The sequence below is a fragment of the Artemia franciscana genome, chromosome 10 (genome assembly GCF_032884065.1).
Source record: "Artemia franciscana chromosome 10, ASM3288406v1, whole genome shotgun sequence".
Taxonomy (NCBI): Eukaryota; Metazoa; Arthropoda; class Branchiopoda; order Anostraca; family Artemiidae; genus Artemia; species Artemia franciscana.
Window position 1 is genome coordinate 29757528 of NC_088872.1, and position 20312 is coordinate 29777839.

A 20312-nucleotide genomic window follows, 5' to 3' on the forward strand; every position below is an offset into this window, starting at 1 on the left:
AAAAAAAACGATTTAGATAAGTCAGAAGTTTGAGAAAATTTGTTAAGAGCCTTTATTTTGAAAAAAAAAAACAACTATTTATGTGAGTTGTTTGCATACATCAGTATTGCAATGACATTGTCACACTTGTCACAGTGGCGTGTAAGAGTTGAAGTATTTCAGGTATTGAGTAGTACATTAAATTTCTTAAAGAGCAAAATACTGGTAAGTGTAAAAATGTTTGTATATATTTGATAAGGGATTACAACAAGTCCAAAACCTTAAAAAAGAGAACCTAAAGTTTGAATCTTGGTAGAAATCGTTCTTAGAAATCGGACTTGCTGTAATAATCAAATATTTTTGAATAGACTTTAGGATGAAAAGACGTTAGATTGCGGAAAGAGCGAAAAACGGGTAATTGTAAAAATATCATATATTTTGACAAGGGATTACAACAATTTAAAAACCTTAAAAAAGAAAACCAAAAGTTTGAACCATAGTAGAAATCGTTATTAGAAATCGGACTTGCTGTAATAATCAAATATCGTAGTTGTAGGAATATTTGTATGTATTTTAACAAGAGATTACAACAATTCAAAAACCTTAAAAAAGAAAACCAAAAGTTTGGAGCTTAGTAGACAATCGGTGTTAGAAATCGGACTTGCTTCAATAATCAAGTATTTTTGAAAAGACGTAATATTTCCCATTTTTCATGGAAATTTGTATGAAAAATTCTTAAATTACTTTAAGAGCAAAAAACTGGCAATTGCGAAAATACTTATGTATATTTGACAAGGGATTACAACAATTCAGAAACGGGATTATAACAATTCAATATCAAAAAGAAGAAAAAAAGAAAAAGAAAGACACATTCAAAAATAGGAACAAATAGATACAAAATAAAAACACGAATAAACTAAACATTTCAAAAAAGTAAACCACTCCAAGGGTGGCAAACCTCTTTTGACGACAAGTTTACCTATAAATTATCCAGCTGTACGATCGGATAGATAACTCCGTAATATTGTTTCATTGTTTCATTATTGTTCGGTATATATATATATATATATATATATATATATATATATATATATATATACATATATATATATATATATATATATATATATATATATATATATATATATATATATATATATATATATATATATATATACATATATATATATATATATATATATATATATATATATATATATATATATATATATATATATATATATATATATATATATATATATATATATATATACATACTGCTGTATTTTTCTACGCTTGAAGTTGAAAAAATTGTGTAGAATCCTTTTTCACAAAAGATTTACTAGAAATGGACATGTGAGTTTTTTGTGGCTAGTCTCTAGTGAAGATATTAATAAGAAATACTATAGTGTTCTATTATTCATATCAAGCTGCGTCTTTTAGAACAAAGAAGTGATCTATTACATATTTGTTTAAGACAGAAACTTTATTTGAAACAATTTTTTTCCAAAAAAAACCCATGGTGGCTGAATTAATTTCTTTTTAGCTTACTTTATATTACTAAATATGATATTTTTCATGTACTAAATGGTGTCAACATTTTCCCGGTGTAGAGACTGAAATAGGAACTGGCAGAAACTATATTTTTAGCAAGATTCGGGCACTCCTCCAAACTTGATTGAGCTCCGGAAACTTTCGTTCCAGAATGTTGTAACTTGTAAAGTTTCCAACATGCTAAGGAGCGTAATTTCTATAACATTCCATGTCTAAAAGTCATTTCAATCCCTGAAATTTCATTTTTCATGGTATAATAATCTTCTTCTAATCTTTTTCTTTTTTATTTTTATAAAATATTTATCTTATTAATTATTCCACCGTGGCAATAATTAAAATAGTACATTCACTTAGTCCATTTTGAAGAAAGGCCTTAACCAGAAGGGCATGGGTTTTGATCCTCATCCTAATGTGGAAAAACACTCAAAGTAATTGCTTTTCGGCTGCATAATCCCTATAAAAGGAACTTACAAAGTATTTATTCAATAGTTGCCTGCTCCCCTCTTACCCTTAGATGGCCTACAACCTCCTCCTTCCTCCCGTTTAGTCAACAACTATTGGTTCGGTTGTGATCTCTACTAATTATTTTCTCTTTTTCATTTCAGTGAAGAGGAGGAGGAGGTGTAAGTACTATTCCTTATTTTATGTTGGCTTTAATTTCTTTAGTTTAATAGAATATGAGAAAAGAAATTTTTAGTTGCAAAAGATATTTTTTTCTACATATAATTTTGTATGAATGAATATGTATGAATATTTTGAAAATCCTGATAGTTTTGTTATACATTTAAAATTTTCTATTTTTTTTTTCTTCTTGGTGATAATATTATTAGATTGATTCATAATATTAGATTGAAAAATTTGAAAACTAAACGCTCAAGTGTAGAAATTGGTATCTAAAAAAAGGGAGATGAAATACTTAATAAACAAGTAGGAAAATCAATGAAAAGAAAGAAACTTCTATCAAATTTAAAATTACTATTTTCATACTTGCAGTTCTTATATGTTCCGATTTTTTCTAGATACTGAAGACTTATTTTACTGTCTTTTTATTCAGATGTGGCTTCTATACGAAACTTATTTATAATCCAGTTACTATGATTGTTTGCCATAGATTGCCTATCAAAAGATAGTAAATAAGGTTTAATGATTTCATAGGATATGAGAAGCTTTGAATATTTTTTTTTCAGATTTTTGGGACAAGTTTGGGGAACAAAAACTGATTTCACAACAATCTAAACTTATATATTCTTTTATCTTTTTATTGTATGCCGAAAACTGACACATAAAATGAATATTTTACAGAACAATGTTTTTCGTATATTAATTTTGTCTATTCTTTTACTTTCTACTTTGAATTATTTGTGTTTATTTATTTCTGCATGGTGTATTCTATTACAATTTGTTATTGACACTATATCAATTCATTTTGCAGCTTATATTTAAGCAGTTTCTTCAAGCAAAGATAACTTCAAGCAATCTCTTTTTCCTTTCTCTTAGCTTTTTTCTCTTCTTTTTCTCTTCTTCTTTGAGAGCACTCTTATTTATCAATTACAGAATTTGGGCTCGCCCAAGTTTGCAGTCAATTCCGTCCTTATTACGCTTGAAGGTCGTACCTGACATTTTATATCTCCTAAAATAACTGCAAAAAACCCACTTACTAAGCTGCGTCTGAAGGTGGGATCAACAGGGCAATTTATGTTCAATGAGACTTCGGTCTTCCTTATCTTCTTTATCCTGCTGGTCGTCCCTTTGAGAACAGGTTAGGTAACGGTTTTAGGCAATTACCTCAGACGTGTGAAAATATCAGATACGACCTTTAGGCGCAATAACGACGACAAATCCTAGACTTGTTAAGTGATTATTTTGTGCACGATAAAACGCATGTTTTAAACAGGTTTGTAATTAGTACGAAATATATTATCTTATGGAATCTCATGTCATATTTTATAAGCAGTTCCCTAATATATATACATGTCCTTCAAAACAGAGCAAAATAATATGCTTAGAATGAGTTTCTCTGAGATAATAGGCATTGGATTTACTTTTTTCATTGAAGATCGCAATGTTTCTTGGTTGAAAAGTACTTTTTTCGGTTTGAATCCAATTTATAAGATCATATACATAATTTGATGTGGCGCTGCTTAAAATATAGCTTGTTCTCTTATGAATAATGAATAAAGTTCGATATCTTCTCAGCCAAAGAGTCAAATGGAGTTCTTCTTGCATATTTCAAATTCTAATCATTTTAATTCTAAAAATCGGATCTTCAGTGAAACCTGTTACTATAATAGCTATGCTTGCTATCGGCTAACTTAAAGCACCAGAATCACAACCCTTTACAATCTCTAAGTCTGATGAAATTAACAGGCCAATTATTGGTCTTATACTCGGAGGTGATTTTCATAGAGGGTTACAAAAAAGTTTGGACCGTCTTGAAAACAAGTATAGAATTAAATCTATTTTACCCCCTTTTTATTTCTGATACAAAGTACATGAGGTTATGATACGTGAAAAAATAATTTTAACTTTAAGCCACAGGTGATTTGACAATGCTATTCCGAAAATTATATATACCCAAAGTTGGATTATATCTCTAATAATTTTGCTGTGTGTTCCTTTCAATCTTCCAAACTTTATATGTCTAACTGTAGATTGTTAAACCTTTATAGCAAGCATTGTGAAACCCAAATCCAATTAAAAATAAACATGTGAATCATTCAAAATCTTTATCTTTGATTATTAAATTCAGTATGGCAAGATTTTAAAAGAAATATAAATTCTACTTTACCAAAGCAGATTGCGACGAAAGCTAGACAAATTTAGCTTTCGCTACTTTTGAAAATTCGCCTTAAATGCAACAAAATCTCGTGCTCACATGCATCATCTGACTTCATTTTAGGGTTTATAGTCAAGACCGTATTCAGGATTTTCTTTCGTGTGACGTTGTTTTTTCGGAGAAGGGGGTGGGGTTATGCACAAAAAAACTTTAAAAAACACATAAATTTGTTCATATGCATTTTTGTTATGGTTTTACTAGTCAGAAAAACATTTAGGGGGAGGGGGATTTAATCCCACTGCCCCCCTTCCTGGATACAGCCTTGTATATAGTACATAAAATTGCGGATGATATGGCTGGTTTTCTACATCCTATATGCATATTGTCCCTATCAAACAGTTCGTGGTAACGAACTGTAGTAAGGAGCGACCCGGCTCAATAGTAACCAAAACTCTAAAAAATGGAATTTTGATACCAATACCTACATCAAAAGAATCGCATTTTAATGCTGATTTTAAATATATAAGTTTCATCAAGTTTAGTCTTACCCATCAAAAGTTACGAGCCTGAGAAAATTTGCGTTATTTTAGAAAATAGGGGGAAACGCCCCCTAGAAGTCATAGAATCTTAACAAAAATCACACCATCAGATTCAGCGTATCAGAGAACCCTACTGTAGAAGTTTCAAGCTCCTATCTACAAAAATGTGGAATTTTGTATTTTTTGCCAGAAGGCAGATCACGGATGCGTGTTTATTTGTTTTTTTGTTTTTTTTGTTTTTTTGTTTGTTTTTTTTCCCAGGGGTGATCGTATCGACCCAGTTGTCCTAGAATGTTGCAAGAGGGCTCATTCTAACGGAAATGAAAAGTTCTAGTGCCCTTTTTAAGTGACCAAAAAAATTGGAGGGCACCTAGGCCCCCTCCCACGCTAATTATTTTACCAAAGTCAACGGATCAAAATTCTGAGATAGCCATTTTATTCAGCGTAGTCGAAAAACCTTATAACTATGTCTTTAGGGACGACTTACTCCCCCACAGTCCCCATGGGAGGGGCAACAATTTACAAACTTTGACCAATGCTTACATATAGTAATGGTTATTGGGAAGTGTACAGCCGTTTTCAGGAGGATTTTTTTGGTTGGGGGAGGGGTTGAGAAGAGGGGGATATGCTGGGGGAACTTTCCATCGATAATTTGTCATGGGGGATGAAAATCTCCATGAAGGGAGCGCAGGATTTACTAGCATTATTTAAAAACACAATGAAAAAATAAATATGAAAAAGTACTTTCAGCTGGAAGTAAGGAACAGCATTAAAACTTAAAACAAACAGAAATTATTACCCATTTGAGGGGCTCACCTCCTCCTAATACCTCGCTCTTTACGTTAAAGTATTTTTAGTTATTTAAACTATTTATTCTACGGCTTTTGTGATTCTGGGGTCATTCTTAATGAATTGGGACAAAATTTAAGCTTTAGTGTAAAGAGCGAGGATCTGACAAGGGGGCGAACCCCCTCAGATATGTAATAAAAATATGAGAATACAAAAGTTCTTTACGTAAGCTAATTTATAAGTTACGTAAATCTCTTACTAATAAAAATATTCGAAAAAATTAAAAGTACTAGTTGCCTTTTTAATTAACCAAAAAATCGGAGGGCAACTAGGCTTCCTCCCCCGCTCTTTTTTTCTCAAAATCATTCGATCAAAATTATGAGAAAGCCATTTAGCCAAAAAAAACATGCAAATTTGGTTTTATTTATTCCTCTGCGGAGAGCCAAAATCAAAACATGCATTGATTTAAAACGTTCAGAAATTAAATAAAAAAAAACAAATTTTTTTAACTGAAAGTAAGGAACGACACTAAAACTTAAAACGAACAGAAATTACTTCGTATATGAAAGAGGCTGCTTCCTCATCAACGCCCCGCTCTTTACGCTAAAGTTTTTTACTGTTTTAAAAAGAAGAATTGATAAACAGAGTCAAACTTTAGTGTAAAGAGCGGGGCGTTGATGAGGAAGCAGCCTCTTTCATATACGAAGTAATTTCTGTTCGTTTTAAGTTTTAATGTCGCTCCTTACTTTCAGTTAAAAAAACTTGTTTTTTTTATTTAATCATACCTCAAGGTTGTACCTGACATTTTTATAGATCATTGCAAATTAGCTAACTTATTTTCAAAGGAAGGATCAGAAAGACAATGCGCGTTCAGTTGTACTTTAATGCTCCTGATCTACATTACCCTACTGATCCTCCCTTTGAAAACAGATTAGAGACTGGCAACTGATTATTATCTTTGATGTAGTACTGCGTCAGATACGACCTTTAGGCATTATATGTGCATATTTCTTTTTGGTAAGATAAGCTTTTATTTCCACTGAAATTGTATGTTTCTTATGGAAAGATATAGTTGGAAAGAGATATAAGCCGCGTTAAGATTTCTGAAAATTTGTGTTCGAAAATGAGAGGGAGTGTATATGCAGCCCAACTCTGCTCAAAAAACACATTTAGTCACTATATTTGCTTAACACTTTGTTAAGAAATTCACGATTGAGTTTTTCATTTTTTTGTTTTTCTTTTTGACCCTGCTATGTTCAACGTTTCATCAAGCAGGCAAGTGTCATCAGAGCCAGCAGGCAAACCAGCGTAAGTTAATAAATACAAAATTATTCGTTAAGTACACACGTCCTGTGCTGTTACCCTGTGATACTTTATGTCCTAATTTTTGTTTTTCAGCAAAACCCTTAGTTTGATAGGCTATATGACAGGCCTTTTTTGGAGAAAATCAGTCGCTAAATTTGTTTTAGTGAAATATTAAAAGCACATTAATATATTCTTATCGTGTTTTTTTCATTACGGATACCTGAGAAAATTCGACCCCTTTTTGTATTCTCCAATACCCAATTTATGTTTCCTATATTATTTTTACGTTTGTCTGTCCTTGAATGTTGTTGTTTGTTTCATTTTTCTATCGTGCCACCGTTTTTTTTTTCTTTCAACAAAGGCTATAATAATAGACATCACGTTATCAAACAATACCCAACAAAAATGTCGACTTAGAGCCGTAGCAGCAAGAGCATGGTATCGATAGTTAGATTTAACGAGACTGCGCTTAATGTATTTGGTATTTGAAAGTGTTACTAATTTTACGAACTAGCTGTGAATATAGGCGAGTACTAGAATTTATTTCAAGGAAGGAAAAAATTTGACAAAACATAAAATAAGCTAGTAATAGGAATTTATGGAAGTCATATTAAACCTTAGAACTTCTATGTAGACCAAAACCAAGGCTATTTTTTGTTCCAGTGCCTATGCTTTTATCTGAAAATTCTTACTTTTAATACTTTGGTAATACTTTCAAAGCTTAATAGTAAGCTTTTTCATATCTGATGTTGTGCTTTTGTAGCCTACTTACGGTACGTCAACTAACAAAATGAAATGTAGAAATAGTGCATGTACGGTTGATTCTCTTAAAAATCCTACCGGATACCCTTTTATTTTTTATGGCAAATTATTAACCCGCATTGTAAGGTTGTAGAACTTGAAAAAAATGTAATGAGGTGCGGAAACTCATATTTACATATCTCTTACGAAAAATAGATATGCTCTATATTTTAGATCACATACCATTTACATGACTTCGTGCCACAGACAATCGTGTCAAATATATGACAAGGGTGGGTATCAGGCTCCAAAAGTCCAAAATTTGACGTATTCGAAATATTCAACATGATTCTGTAAATGTGTGCAAACAATTTTATACAACATTTACTATTTGTAATGTAGCTTCAACCTTTTTGGATCTCGAGTTTTGAGTCGTAAATTTAAATTCGACGGGTCGAAGAAGACCTGCTTATTAATTTGTAATATATTTTCAAATTTGCTAATTCAACATCTTTCACCATTAGAAAATGTCGTAAGATTGTCATAAGATGAACTTGCACAACTTGCTTCAAAAACTAATAACTTTTGACAGATCGCCAAAAAATTATCTTGCAGTGCTTGCGAAATCATTTCAGTTTGATCAATATCTTGGGTTGGAATTTCCTGTAGTTAGTATTTAAAGCTTTATCTAAACCCACTGCATGGTAAAGAGATTTTACTAGCTCTATTACTTGAATGGTTAGTATGCTTGGTCTTTCCATGATTATAAATAAGGGAAAAGGGTCGAAGATTCCCTGCTTTAAATTCACTAAACAGAGATTTTAATCCTTCCTAGAAAGCAATTTTTCCCCCTCTTCTCTTGTTCTCACCAAAAAACAAAAATGCTTTTTCAAAAGGATTACGACAAGAAAGAATCATTTTTCATAACACTGTTTGGATATTAAAATGTTGTATCACCTAGATGGATCTGGATTATTGTTTTCCGTAAATCTACTTTAAGCGTTTGAGTATACTCAGTGATTATATAGTCACTAAAAGTTGAGTGGTTTTTACTTTACACTTTCCTAGATAAAATTGAGACTACCTAGTTCAATTCATTTACTATAATAAATTCAGTTACATATCCAAAGCTTGTGCTGGTAATACCTTTATTTTTGCCTTCTTTTTTTTTACCTGCATCACAAAAAAAACATGAGTGAAGTATGTACTTTTAGAAAAATAATTTCTATTATGCATATGTATACACACACACACACACACATATATATATATATATATATATATATATATATATATATATATATATATATATATATATATATATATATATATATATATATATATATATATATATTATTATATATATTATTATCAAATAATATTATTTTTATATTATCAAAATATGATAATATCAATCTGATATTATTATCAAAACCAAAGATAGCATTAGCCAAAGAAGACATGATATCAACCGTTTTGCAATCGTATCAGAGTCTGCCATCAATTAGAAATATCAAGATCATACTTGAAGTACATTTTAACTGGAATTGGATATCGACGTTGAATTATGCTTGCAATAAATAACCAAAAGCTCAGCAACAGTAACAGCAATTATCTGCTAATAAATAAGCAAATAATATTGAAAAATATGCATGGACATGGCAATATGTATATAGATTAATTAGTTTTTCATAGAGGGCATTGCAAAGATTTTGTATTTTCTTTATTTACTTATAATCATTGGTCAATTCTTTATTAGAATAGTTACTTCTTTAGTTGCTTTATACTAATATGTATCTTTTCTTCTATAGGAAGCCAGTAAGGAAGTAAGTTACTTCTTAACGTAGCCCGGTTTCCTATTAACCTTGCTTGTTATGCTCACTTTTCCTATTGGTGTGGCTCACCCACAAGCTAAAAAAAGCAACAAAAAATACCTGAAATTGGCCTGCTTATTGATTGCTCTAAACTTAAAGTAAATTTCATTTTTGCGATCTTTTCTTTGTATTTATGAAGGAGTGCCAATTAGGTATTACAGGAGATATATTTTGGGTTAAAATTTTTTTGGCATTAAACAAGTTTTCTGCTGTTTTTCCTTGTCTTAAAGACGAATAAATATTAATGAAGTCTAAATTTATTTCCGTATAAAATTCTACCAGGGAGGAGAACGAAGAATGGGGAGAAAGCTTTCATAAAGAAGCCACTATGCTACAACAATTTCGTTTTCTTATGATTGGCACTTCTGAGTTTGTGTAATTGACAGATTTTGTTGTCATTTCATCCCTATTTTAACATTACAGTAAAAAATTATAACCCATTTTTATCATATTTATTTATTTTGTTAAAGTTTAAATTACGTTTACTGTTAGTGTTTTGACCTTGTGATTGTCTTGGACCCTTTCAGGCAGTTTTTCTTGTTAAGAAATTCTAAAATACTGACTTTCCTTTAGTGCTTCACGAAACTTGTTGCTCTTAATATTTGATGGAGCTATTTTTTTACGCTTTTATAAAAGAAAATACGTTAAAAAATAAGTATAAAAATTTATGTCATAAAATTATAAAATATTTATTTTAAATTTATATAAACTTCCTAATCCTATCAAGGAATGGTTGGATGTTGAGTGGCCAACCAAATATTGTTCTATAGGTCATTCCAGAACAGGGGAATTGGAAACACAAACGGTTGCAATACGGTAATTTACCGGTTGAAGAAAGTTGAATAAATCCTTTCATTTCAACCAAAAAGCTTAAACAAGAACCTTTTTAAAAATTTTCTTGGTAAATGGGTTATTGACATAAAACTTAAGCTAAATTCTCTAACACAACTCACATATGTTCAATATTTGATCGATTCGTTTGATGATATTATTTTTGTTCTCAAAATTATCAGCAAATCATGAAGCTCCTTTAGAATATCAACCTTTATAGTGTAATAACGTACGTCGAAAGTTCAATCGTTGATAAGTTCATAATTGTGAATAAATATGGAATACGATTTTTAATTTTTAGTAGCTTATGTACGTACTCCTTGGCTTACTTTGTGTTGAGTCAAAGAAAATTCATGTAAACTCTTTGAATTAGCAGTTCGAATCAAGTTATATATTCATAAAATTTTGCGAAAATATTTGCTTCCCTTAGCTCCGGTTTCTTCAATTCATTTTTGTTTTCGATTGTTTGACACAGCATAACACAAAAAATAGCAGCATAAACATTCGATCCGCATGAAAGGCCAAGGAGCGTGTTAAACAAAGAGCTAAACAACATATTAGAAAAGGAATTGTGTAATTGCAGAAAAAAAAAATTTATAGCTAGCGGAAAATATTGTTATCTATGTATATATATTCTTTTTAAATTTGTTAATTATTCACATTGCACACCTCCTAGAGGTCATTCATTTTGCATTTGGAATGACACAGTCAAAAGATTAAAACAAACCAAATAGTGTGTGTTATGGGGATTAAAATGAATCCAAGGGGTTTTGTTTTTTTCTATATGCTATTATTTCCAAGGGGTAGCAAAACAATCGTAGGTTCGAATCCTACTGAGAGTTGAAAGCCTAGAGCCGGTTTTAATCATTATATTCTTGCAGTTGCTAATTCGTATTTGCCCAGCTACTGAAATATAATTTTTTACCTTTTGAAATGACAAAAAAGATTAATGTGTTATTGATGACTGTGAATATACTTTTAATATTATTGCTGTATCTATTTAGGGCACCAGCAGTTGAAGAACATGGAGACGTTCAAGGTGCTGATATTCTGAAGGTAACTGATCATTGTCTAAATATAAAGTTGTTAATTAAAAAAGGGAAATTTTACCATTTAACTAGGGCTTATTTAAGTAAATTTTAGCACCCTTACAAAAAGGCTCACCTTAGGTTAGGTTCGAGAAATATATGAGACTACCATTTTTGTCCTGAAGAATATGAATCCCTACCTTATAACTCTTACCGTAAACCTTCTATTTTTGCTCTTAAAGGCAATCAACAAGATTATAACTGTTTATTTATGTACTAAAAAAACTGATCTTTTTAACGTTTGTGCTGAATCTAAACATGTCATAAGAATTGTATCATTAATCTCAAAATTGTGTGAACTTTTCTAAGCTCCAAGTTTTACTGAATTTCTGCTTCTCGACAGCTTTTATCAGAATGGCAACAATAAAAATACAAAAGACTTGAAAGACAAAAGCCATGCTACTTGAAATATTAAGTCTTTCTTTGAAGCTACACTTTTTCAATATTTATTAGTGTATATGTAAAATGAACAAATTCCTCATAATTTTGGGTCCTTTGTCACTGTTGCTGTACGTATCAGTCTATCTTCGAAAATATGTTTTCTTATATAGGCCTCTCTAATTAAAATATCCATCTGAAAATTTTGACACGTCTTCATCTTTGACTCGATTCCTGTTCAAATGAAACCATCCACACCCATCATTATGCGATCATTGCTCTTTAAAAAAAGGAATTATTGTATTTCACAGTAATCAAATTTTTTTTTAATGGCATCCAAATTTGGTGGTATATTTTTCATCAAGCTTGAATTTTGGGGAATTTTTCTACCCCTTTCTGGAACTATCGAGATTTTATTTTGATAATAACTTTCGATGGGTTCTTTTATACTTTATAAATATTCCATATTTAGAACCATCATGAAAAACAAATGGTTTTTCATTTTAAGCTATAAATCTTTCCGTAATCAGATGGGATCTACCACCCTTTAGCATCCAATCTTAACACTTACTCTCAATATTTTCGTACAAATGAATGGGGTTAAGAGCTAAGCTATAGTTCTTCCTTTCCCTCATGATCGACCTCAAGGATCTCTCATGATAAGGTGAAAAATACGGAGATCGAAGTTTTCTTTTAAAGGCGTCAGGCCCTTAAAAGCTAGCGTGCACCTATGGAAAGTTTTGGATACATGAAGTTTAAAATGCGTCAATTCATTCACATAATGGTTTCAAATTATCATCTGTAAAAATTGCTCTTTTTAAACCGACTCCATATATGTTTATGGACGGGATGAGCCAACCCCCCATTATGTGTGATCAGGAACATCATTATATGTCAACATTATATATCATCAGTAGGTCTTATGAGGGTTTTCAAAGGTTTTGAATTGATTGGATGCCTCAGAATTTACACTCGATATCATTTATTCCTATTTAGGCAAAAATTTCAATCACTACAGTGACAACGGAACCTTGCTGAGATGCTATTTCTTTTCTTTTACTTTAAACGGGTACCACAACTCGAAACTCTTGTTTCACTCAGCTCGAATCCAATATTCCACCACCATTGGTTCTAAATTTTCATACAAGTTAGGGTTTTTTGATATGTTAAATTCAGTGGTGTATTTTCCATCAAGAATGCACCTGTTTTTGGGAGTGTCTTGTAATACATTTAAATGGATTGATTTCAATAAACCAGGGGGCAACCGTTATAGCAAATTTCTAACAGGATACTAAAAGAATTTATAACAGGAAACTTTTAAAATAAAAACGGTAACGGTTTTAGGCCTCATAAACTAGGGGGGGGGGACAAGGTATACAAAATTACAATTGTGACAATTTTTTAGTCAATTAAGTACCTTAATAGGAGTTTACAAATGTAAAATAGAAGGTATTTAATGCCAGATATTATAGAAATTAGGATCAGCGCCCCCCCCCTGACCAGACCTAAAATCACCACTGGATAAAAAGTTTGCATTTGTTTGAATTCATCATGCAAATTTATAAAAATGAATTTTTATTACTCTCAGCGTTCACTTTTCATTGTTAGGAATAGCTTGATGCGTGTCTTGAAGACAGCTGTGAAAGTTAATTTCAGGATGCTTGTTTTTTACGCGAAAAAAATTATTTTACAAACCGTAAATCTGAGATAACATGTAGGATGCATGGTAGTATATACTTCATAATAGCTTTAAAAGTTTTAAGATTCACGCCATCTACTCCAGCAGAATTCGATTGTATGTTTTTCACTATCTTAATCACTTCATCATTTGTACACTTTTCAAACTGGAACTCAATACCGTCACCACGAAAGTCCTTGAATTCCTTACTGAGAACATTTTGCACTGCCTTTAAGACAACTATGAAAATTAATTTCAGGATGCTTATTTTTACACGAAAAAAATTATTTTAAAAACAATAACTTCTAGGCCCGCCAAGATGCCAAGCGTGCTGAATTGGATGCCCAACTTCAAGAATATATTGCTGAATGGAGAAAACAAAGATCAAAAGAAGAGGAGGAACTTAAAAGACTCAAAGAAAAACAAGCTAAGAGGAAGGTACGCTTACAATTCTGGTTTTAGCTATTAATTTATTTCACAGAATATATTCAAATGAGGAAATTTAGTTTGGTTTATACAACTGAGCCTCCATCCAACTGAACCCACGTGTAGCTGAACTCTATTTAACTGAACTCTTGTGCAACTGAGCCCCCGTGCAACTCAACCCCATTTAACTGAACCCCCAACCCTGTGTAACTGTACCCCCGTGTAACTAAACCCCATTTAGCTGGACCCTTTTGCAACTGAGCCCCCGTGCAACTCAGCCCCATTTAACTGAACCTCCGTGTATCTGAACCCCTATGTAACTGAACCCCCGTGCAACTGAACCCCGTTTTCAGTTTTTCAGTATTCTAAAAATATGAGGCAATATCAATGGGTAAAACACAAGTTAGAATCTTTGCATGTTCAACCTTGGTGGAATTGTTTGTTTATAAAGTAAGGATATAAATGTCTGTCAAGATTATTCATATAAAAGCTCTGTGTTGTTGTCACAAAAACTAAGAAAATCGGATGTCAGATTTATTGTTCTTTTTTGTATCTCTGTTAGTGGTGTTTCCGTCACCCTTTCACTGTTTACAGTTCTAGGTATTTACCCTCAGCCCCTGGAACATACCCCTCATGGAAAATACCCCTCTCCCCCGAAAAATACCCATCCAGAAGATACCCCCGCAAAAAAATACCCCAGTGGAAAATTGAAAATGCCTCCCTCGCAGAAAATACCCCCTGTTGCAAATACCCCCCCGCGGCTGGTTGGTTTCCAAAAGGACTAGAACTCTCAATTTCTGATTGAGTGACCATCTTCCAAAGTTTCTACGACCATGAGGCAGAGGTGGGATTATAGAATTCCACTGTAGAGGCTTAAAGCCCTTATATGGAAATGTTTGGAATTGTAAAACAACAGGGAATTTACCTAACGCTGTGAAATTTGTATTGACCTTAAAAACATTTTGTTTAGTTTCACCCCAACTTTCATTGAGCCTTCAGATAGATACAGAATTAGTTCTAAGGAAGAGACAAATTGGTGTATAATCCAAAAGGCTGCATTCAGGACTTTGTTTTTAGGGGGAGGGGGAAGGGAAAGTATGAAAGTAAAGAGCCCAAATGAGAAGAACTCAAATTTTTCATTGGATTTGAAAAATAAATATCTAAAATTACAAGTTAGCCAAAGAATATGAATATAGAAACACGTACAGCTGCGTTTCTAGGGGAGACAGAGGGGGAGCTTGCCCTTAACGCAGAAATTTTAAATAGTAAATTTTCAAACAAAAAATATAACGGTTATAATCATTTTGCAATTTTCTAAACTCATTTTTACAAAAATAAAGTAGGTGACGCAGTTAGCAGTAAGTATTAGCAAATTGAATCCGAATTTTCTTAATTCTCCCATATCTTCGTAAAATAATAGTAAGTAAACCAAACATAATTAATTAATATTGGTGTGTGATATTTTTGTTAATAAATTGAAAATTATTTAATGTTTGGCCTCAAAACTTTTGGGAGACAAAGGGGGGGGGGGCTATTCAAATTTTGTCCTGAGTGCAAGAGAGGTCAGAACCGCCTCTGAGCACTTAGTCTTGCGCAGTATCTCTATATGAGAGCAGTTTATTCTATTTTATAGTAATAGGATAAACGTTACTTGGCAATTTTACTATTTTGGATTATTTTTATGTTGATCTGCACAAAACATTTCTTCTTCTGCGCTTAGAATTCGTAATCAATGCAATATCAACTTTTGTACTTTGAGCTACAAATTCAGAAGTTTTTTTTATCTTTTTAGGGGGACTATTAGTAATTTTGTTGGTGTTATTCTGTTTGCAATAAACTAAATTAAAAAAATTAGAATAAGTATGAGGTTTAAATAAGAACGTGTAAATTTTTATTTTCGATATATATATATATATATATATATATATATATATATATATATATATATATATATATATATATATATATATAATATACTAAAGAATGAAACATTTCTGTAAATATATGTGTCATACTGGTCCGCATAAAAAGGGGTAACCCCATCATCAACACTGTCTTCGTTATGATTCTTAGAAAACCATTATTTGTGTAGAAGCTCTGTAATCACTTTATTGTTTTTAGCAAGGCACTTTTAGTGTTAATCCATTTAATTTCTTTTTTTCAAAGAATTGGAAATCTGTAAGTTTTTCTTTAATGGTTGCATAATTTTCAGGTTCTTCGTGAAGAAGAGGATAAGCGTTTAGCTATACAGAAAAGAGAAGAGGAAGATCGTCTTAGAAGGGAAGTTGAACAGAAAAGACAAGATGAAAAGAACGAAAAAATACGGAGGCTTGAAGAAATTGAAAAGAAGAAACAGATGGCACTCCAGGCAGGCCGCAAGGTAAAATTTTCTAAAAAACACTAGTCAAGTATTCAGTATTCTTCATTTTAGTCTCACAGTTGTCATCTTTTACAAGCATTTTAAAACCATTGTATTCAAAGATTTTATACTCAAGCCACTAGAGTCTGCCTCAAGGGACAGACTCTTTAAGTACCATCGGGAACCCAAACTCCATATAATTAACTATTTGTGTCCGTGACCACCGACAGGGATTTTTTTCCGGAATGGGGAGCAAGTGTTGTCAAAAGCTTTGTTCTACAAAGATTTAAATGGAAGTGTTTTGTATTTTTTTTTTTATTTTTATAGATTTTACAATGTGTTCTTGTATTTTAGGGACGAAAGGGAGATGTAATGACCCCCTACCGGTGCCCAGGCTCGTGTCCTCAAACATTTATACCGATTACCCTTCACTGTAAACACCAATGCTTTTTTTCTTTATATAATTTTTTTTTAATTGTCCTTTAATCCTTTGTAAAGTCGCACTTCTATTTTTCTCTTTTGGCCTAAGTATCCCTTATAAGCTTATTTTAAAGTCACCATCAATGGTATGGTAAATTAATTCATGCATTAATGGGTTAGACTAACCTCTTCTTACTTTTATACCCCCTGGGTGGCAACCAAAAAGGTTAAGGAATATCAGTAAAATATAAGAAATTCAAAATACAACTAAAACGTCATCCAATTATCGTTTTCTGGGAGCAAAATGAAGTATCTACAAAAAATCGGCTGTGATTAAAATTTCGTTTGAAAGTTTGAGCTCTCATAGGTTTGCAACAGCAGAGAAGAAATTTGCTCGCATGTATCTCCAAGATCTCTAGATAAGAAAAAAAAACACAAGGAGAGTTTGTCTTCGGTGTCGGTAATAAGTTTTTGACCGGAGCAAATACAATAGTTTCGCTCTCAGGGGATAAATTTATGTTATCTTTTTAATAGCCTCTTTGAATACTCTTAATCCACAGGTGAGACTTTTTAGCTTATCAAATAACTTTTTTATTTCTATTAGGCTAGTTATTTTTTTCACCATGACACTTATAGAAGAAGAGAGAGAGACAAAGAGAGAGAGAGAGAGAGAGAGAGAGAGAGAGAGAGAGAGAGAGAGAGAGAGAGAGAGAGAGAGAGAGAGAGAGAGAGAGAGAGAGAGAGAGAGATCGGTATATTTAGAAACTATCGTAGCATAGCTAAATTCAGTTTTTTTTTACAAAATCTTGTATATAGACAAAAATCACACTATCACGCAGTTTATCTCAGCAAGGATACTTTGACGGGGTTCGGTTTTTGGAGCATGACTGTTTGTTCTTAGTGACACAAAAACTGGGATCATTCGCCGATCTCATTTGCCGCCATGCTTGCGGCATCGTTTCCGCTTCTTACGGTTAGACAGGAACTCGTGGGGCAGTGGTCTGTCATCTGGTGTTCTTCCGAGCAAATTTAATGCTACGAGTTTTGCAAATAAGATGGCGCTACAGTTAACTCAAGTGAAAACAGTCCAATTAAGGCTCCTTTATCATATTTCAATGGCATGGCACACACATTAGGCAAATTTAGGAGTGTCAATAATTATAAATATAAATAATATAAATATCAATAATATAAATAATTATAATAATTATTGCGTGAAACAGGCACAATTAGCCTAAACCTAGATGGTCTCTGGGACACTGCTGCAAAGCGTCAACTAGAGCGATCTGCTAAAAATATATAGAAGAAGTTTCCTAAAAATAGTAGTGATTTGTGTTCATTTGATGGTATGTTTTTGCACCATAGTTATGAAATCAATGTACCCGCCATAGACAGTTCTGAAAAACTTCTTTTGACTTTACCAGACTTATTCTTCTTTTGAAGACATATTTTTCTGTTCAGACTTGTTAAACTTTTTCACACTTATTACGAGTAATGTTAAGACTTACTATGAAGTATTTGAAAACATTTTTGACTGGCTCTAAGGTTTAGTGTGACTTAAAGCTGACTATTTTGATATTTATAATGTTGACTTTAAGATTTATTATTTTTTTGCAGGACCAGAAAGCAGCCAATCCGAATTTCACAGTTGTTGCAAAAAAAGAGCCTCAAGCCACCGATTTTAAGACCACCTCAGGAAGCTCTGATAAAGTAAGTTTTATTTTTTTCAATTCTGAGCCGATCGATCAAGAAAAAACAACAAAAAGATGAAAAAGTAAGCTTCTTAGGGCCCAGTCATAAAGTATAAGAGTGGAAGGAATTGATAATTGTCTTGTTTGCTGACTCAAAAAAAGTTCTTGGGGCAATTTTTTAACAAGGAAAACATAACAAAAATTACATGATTATACTTGGAAAAGATGAAAAACTAAAACTACTTACAATTCAAAATGAATTGCAAAGAAAGAAAGTGCAAAATAAATTGCAAAACAAATCAAATAAACAAACAAGTCAAATAAAGGCAAATTTCTTATAAAATGAGTTAAAGTGAATAAGCTTAAATAAAATTTAAGTTGTCTGTCTAAATGTACAATAATGAGTTGCCTCTTAATACTTGTGATTGGCAAATCATGTCATTTCTGCCAATTAGACAAGTTTCTTACTCACCGCTTTGAAACAACAAACGTCCCATAGCATTTTCAGATTTCAAAGTTGGTTTTCCTTCTTTTTGAGTGATTTTATCCCTTTTAAGTTCTATTAGTTGCTATTTTTAATTTTTCAACAGTAATAAATTAAAATTAATGTGTTTTTTTATAGAAGACAAGAAAGTTAAAATTAGATTTAACCAATCAAAATATAATACTTTTAGTACATAAAAGAAAATACATAGCAAAACAAAATGGGAATTACAGTAAGAACACTAAAGCTGTAATAAAAATAGCTTAATCTAATAGTCTTAGCTACAGAATAAAATAGGAAAAAAAATTATGAAAGAAGAAGATGCTACAGAAGATTAGGTATGGAAAGAGGGGTTCAATTATCAACAAAGAAGAACTAAAATTTGCCCTTTTTTTTAATGTGTATAGACATTAAAAAACTGTCATGCAATGTCGTGCAAGGACTGTCATAGATGACAGTCCTTGCTGACCCAAGACTCTCCATTTCCTGTCAATTCTCTGTCAATCCTCCTAAAGTTGATTTTTCGTTTACCGCAATTATTTCTCTTGCACAAAAGCATATAATCGTAAATATATTTTGTAAGCATATTTTTATTTTCTCTAATGTTTAGCAGCTAACAATTGACTATTTACTGCGTAGAATATTCTTTGTTTTTAAATTGGATTATTTTTAGTATTTACATTTGGCGTTATTTTAGTTTTCCAACGTTGAAACCGCTCGTATGGACCTTTTGAAAAGCAAAGAACAGTTAGAAGAAGAGAAGAGGATATCTTTAAGCATTCGTATCAAACCCTTGGTTATCGATGGACTCGACCTTGTCAGCCTCAAAGCCAAAGCTCAAGATTTATGGGAGAATATTGTACGACTTGAAACAGAGAAGTACGATTTAGAAGAAAGGCAAAAACGCCAAGACTATGATGTAAGTTTTTAAATAAATAAAAATAAACCGTTTTTAATGCAAGTATTATTTATATTAATAATTTTTTATTTTTTTTATTAATTTTATAATTTTTTTATTTTATTTATTAATTTTTTTTTATTCATTATTTTTATTAATAATAATACATACTTAAATAAGAAGTATGAACACGCTTCTCTTGTTCGCATGAAATCTATACATTTTTGTATATAAAATAATTCCATGCGCAACTAAATATCCTTTAAAGTAGTTTCTGGACCCAGACGCATGGCAATAACAACCTCACATTGTAGCTGGAAATAAGTTTTTATGAATATCAGTTTGAACAAAGTCTCTATTCGGCTTTTGTTGCAATATCAAGCTGTATCAAACAACCAGCTAAATAAATTTTTACTAGCTTTCATTTGAGACCAAACCCTGTATAGCTATTTTTTCTGCCTAAAATGAAATATATGCTCTGAGATATATATCCAGAAAAATA

At 31.8% G+C, this 20312-nt stretch overlaps 1 protein-coding gene across 14 annotated transcripts in view; it reads left to right on the forward strand.

The window, feature by feature from the left end:
- The window catches only part of LOC136032042 (troponin T-like), a 49031-nt gene that overhangs the window by 5790 nt on the left and 22929 nt on the right, over positions 1 to 20312 (forward strand). For 8 of the 14 annotated variants that reach the window (XM_065712135.1, XM_065712139.1, XM_065712138.1 and 5 more), the window contains exons 3-10: positions 2139 to 2156; positions 6913 to 6945; positions 9495 to 9509; positions 11393 to 11444; positions 13842 to 13970; positions 16171 to 16338; positions 18355 to 18447; positions 19610 to 19831. In XM_065712135.1, coding sequence (XP_065568207.1) covers positions 2139 to 2156; positions 6913 to 6945; positions 9495 to 9509; positions 11393 to 11444; positions 13842 to 13970; positions 16171 to 16338; positions 18355 to 18447; positions 19610 to 19831 — 730 coding nt within the window. The remainder of the gene's footprint in view (positions 1 to 2138; positions 2157 to 6912; positions 6946 to 9494; positions 9510 to 11392; positions 11445 to 13841; positions 13971 to 16170; positions 16339 to 18354; positions 18448 to 19609; positions 19832 to 20312) is intronic. The other 6 variants (XM_065712144.1, XM_065712145.1, XM_065712146.1 and 3 more) reach the window with 3 other exon arrangements.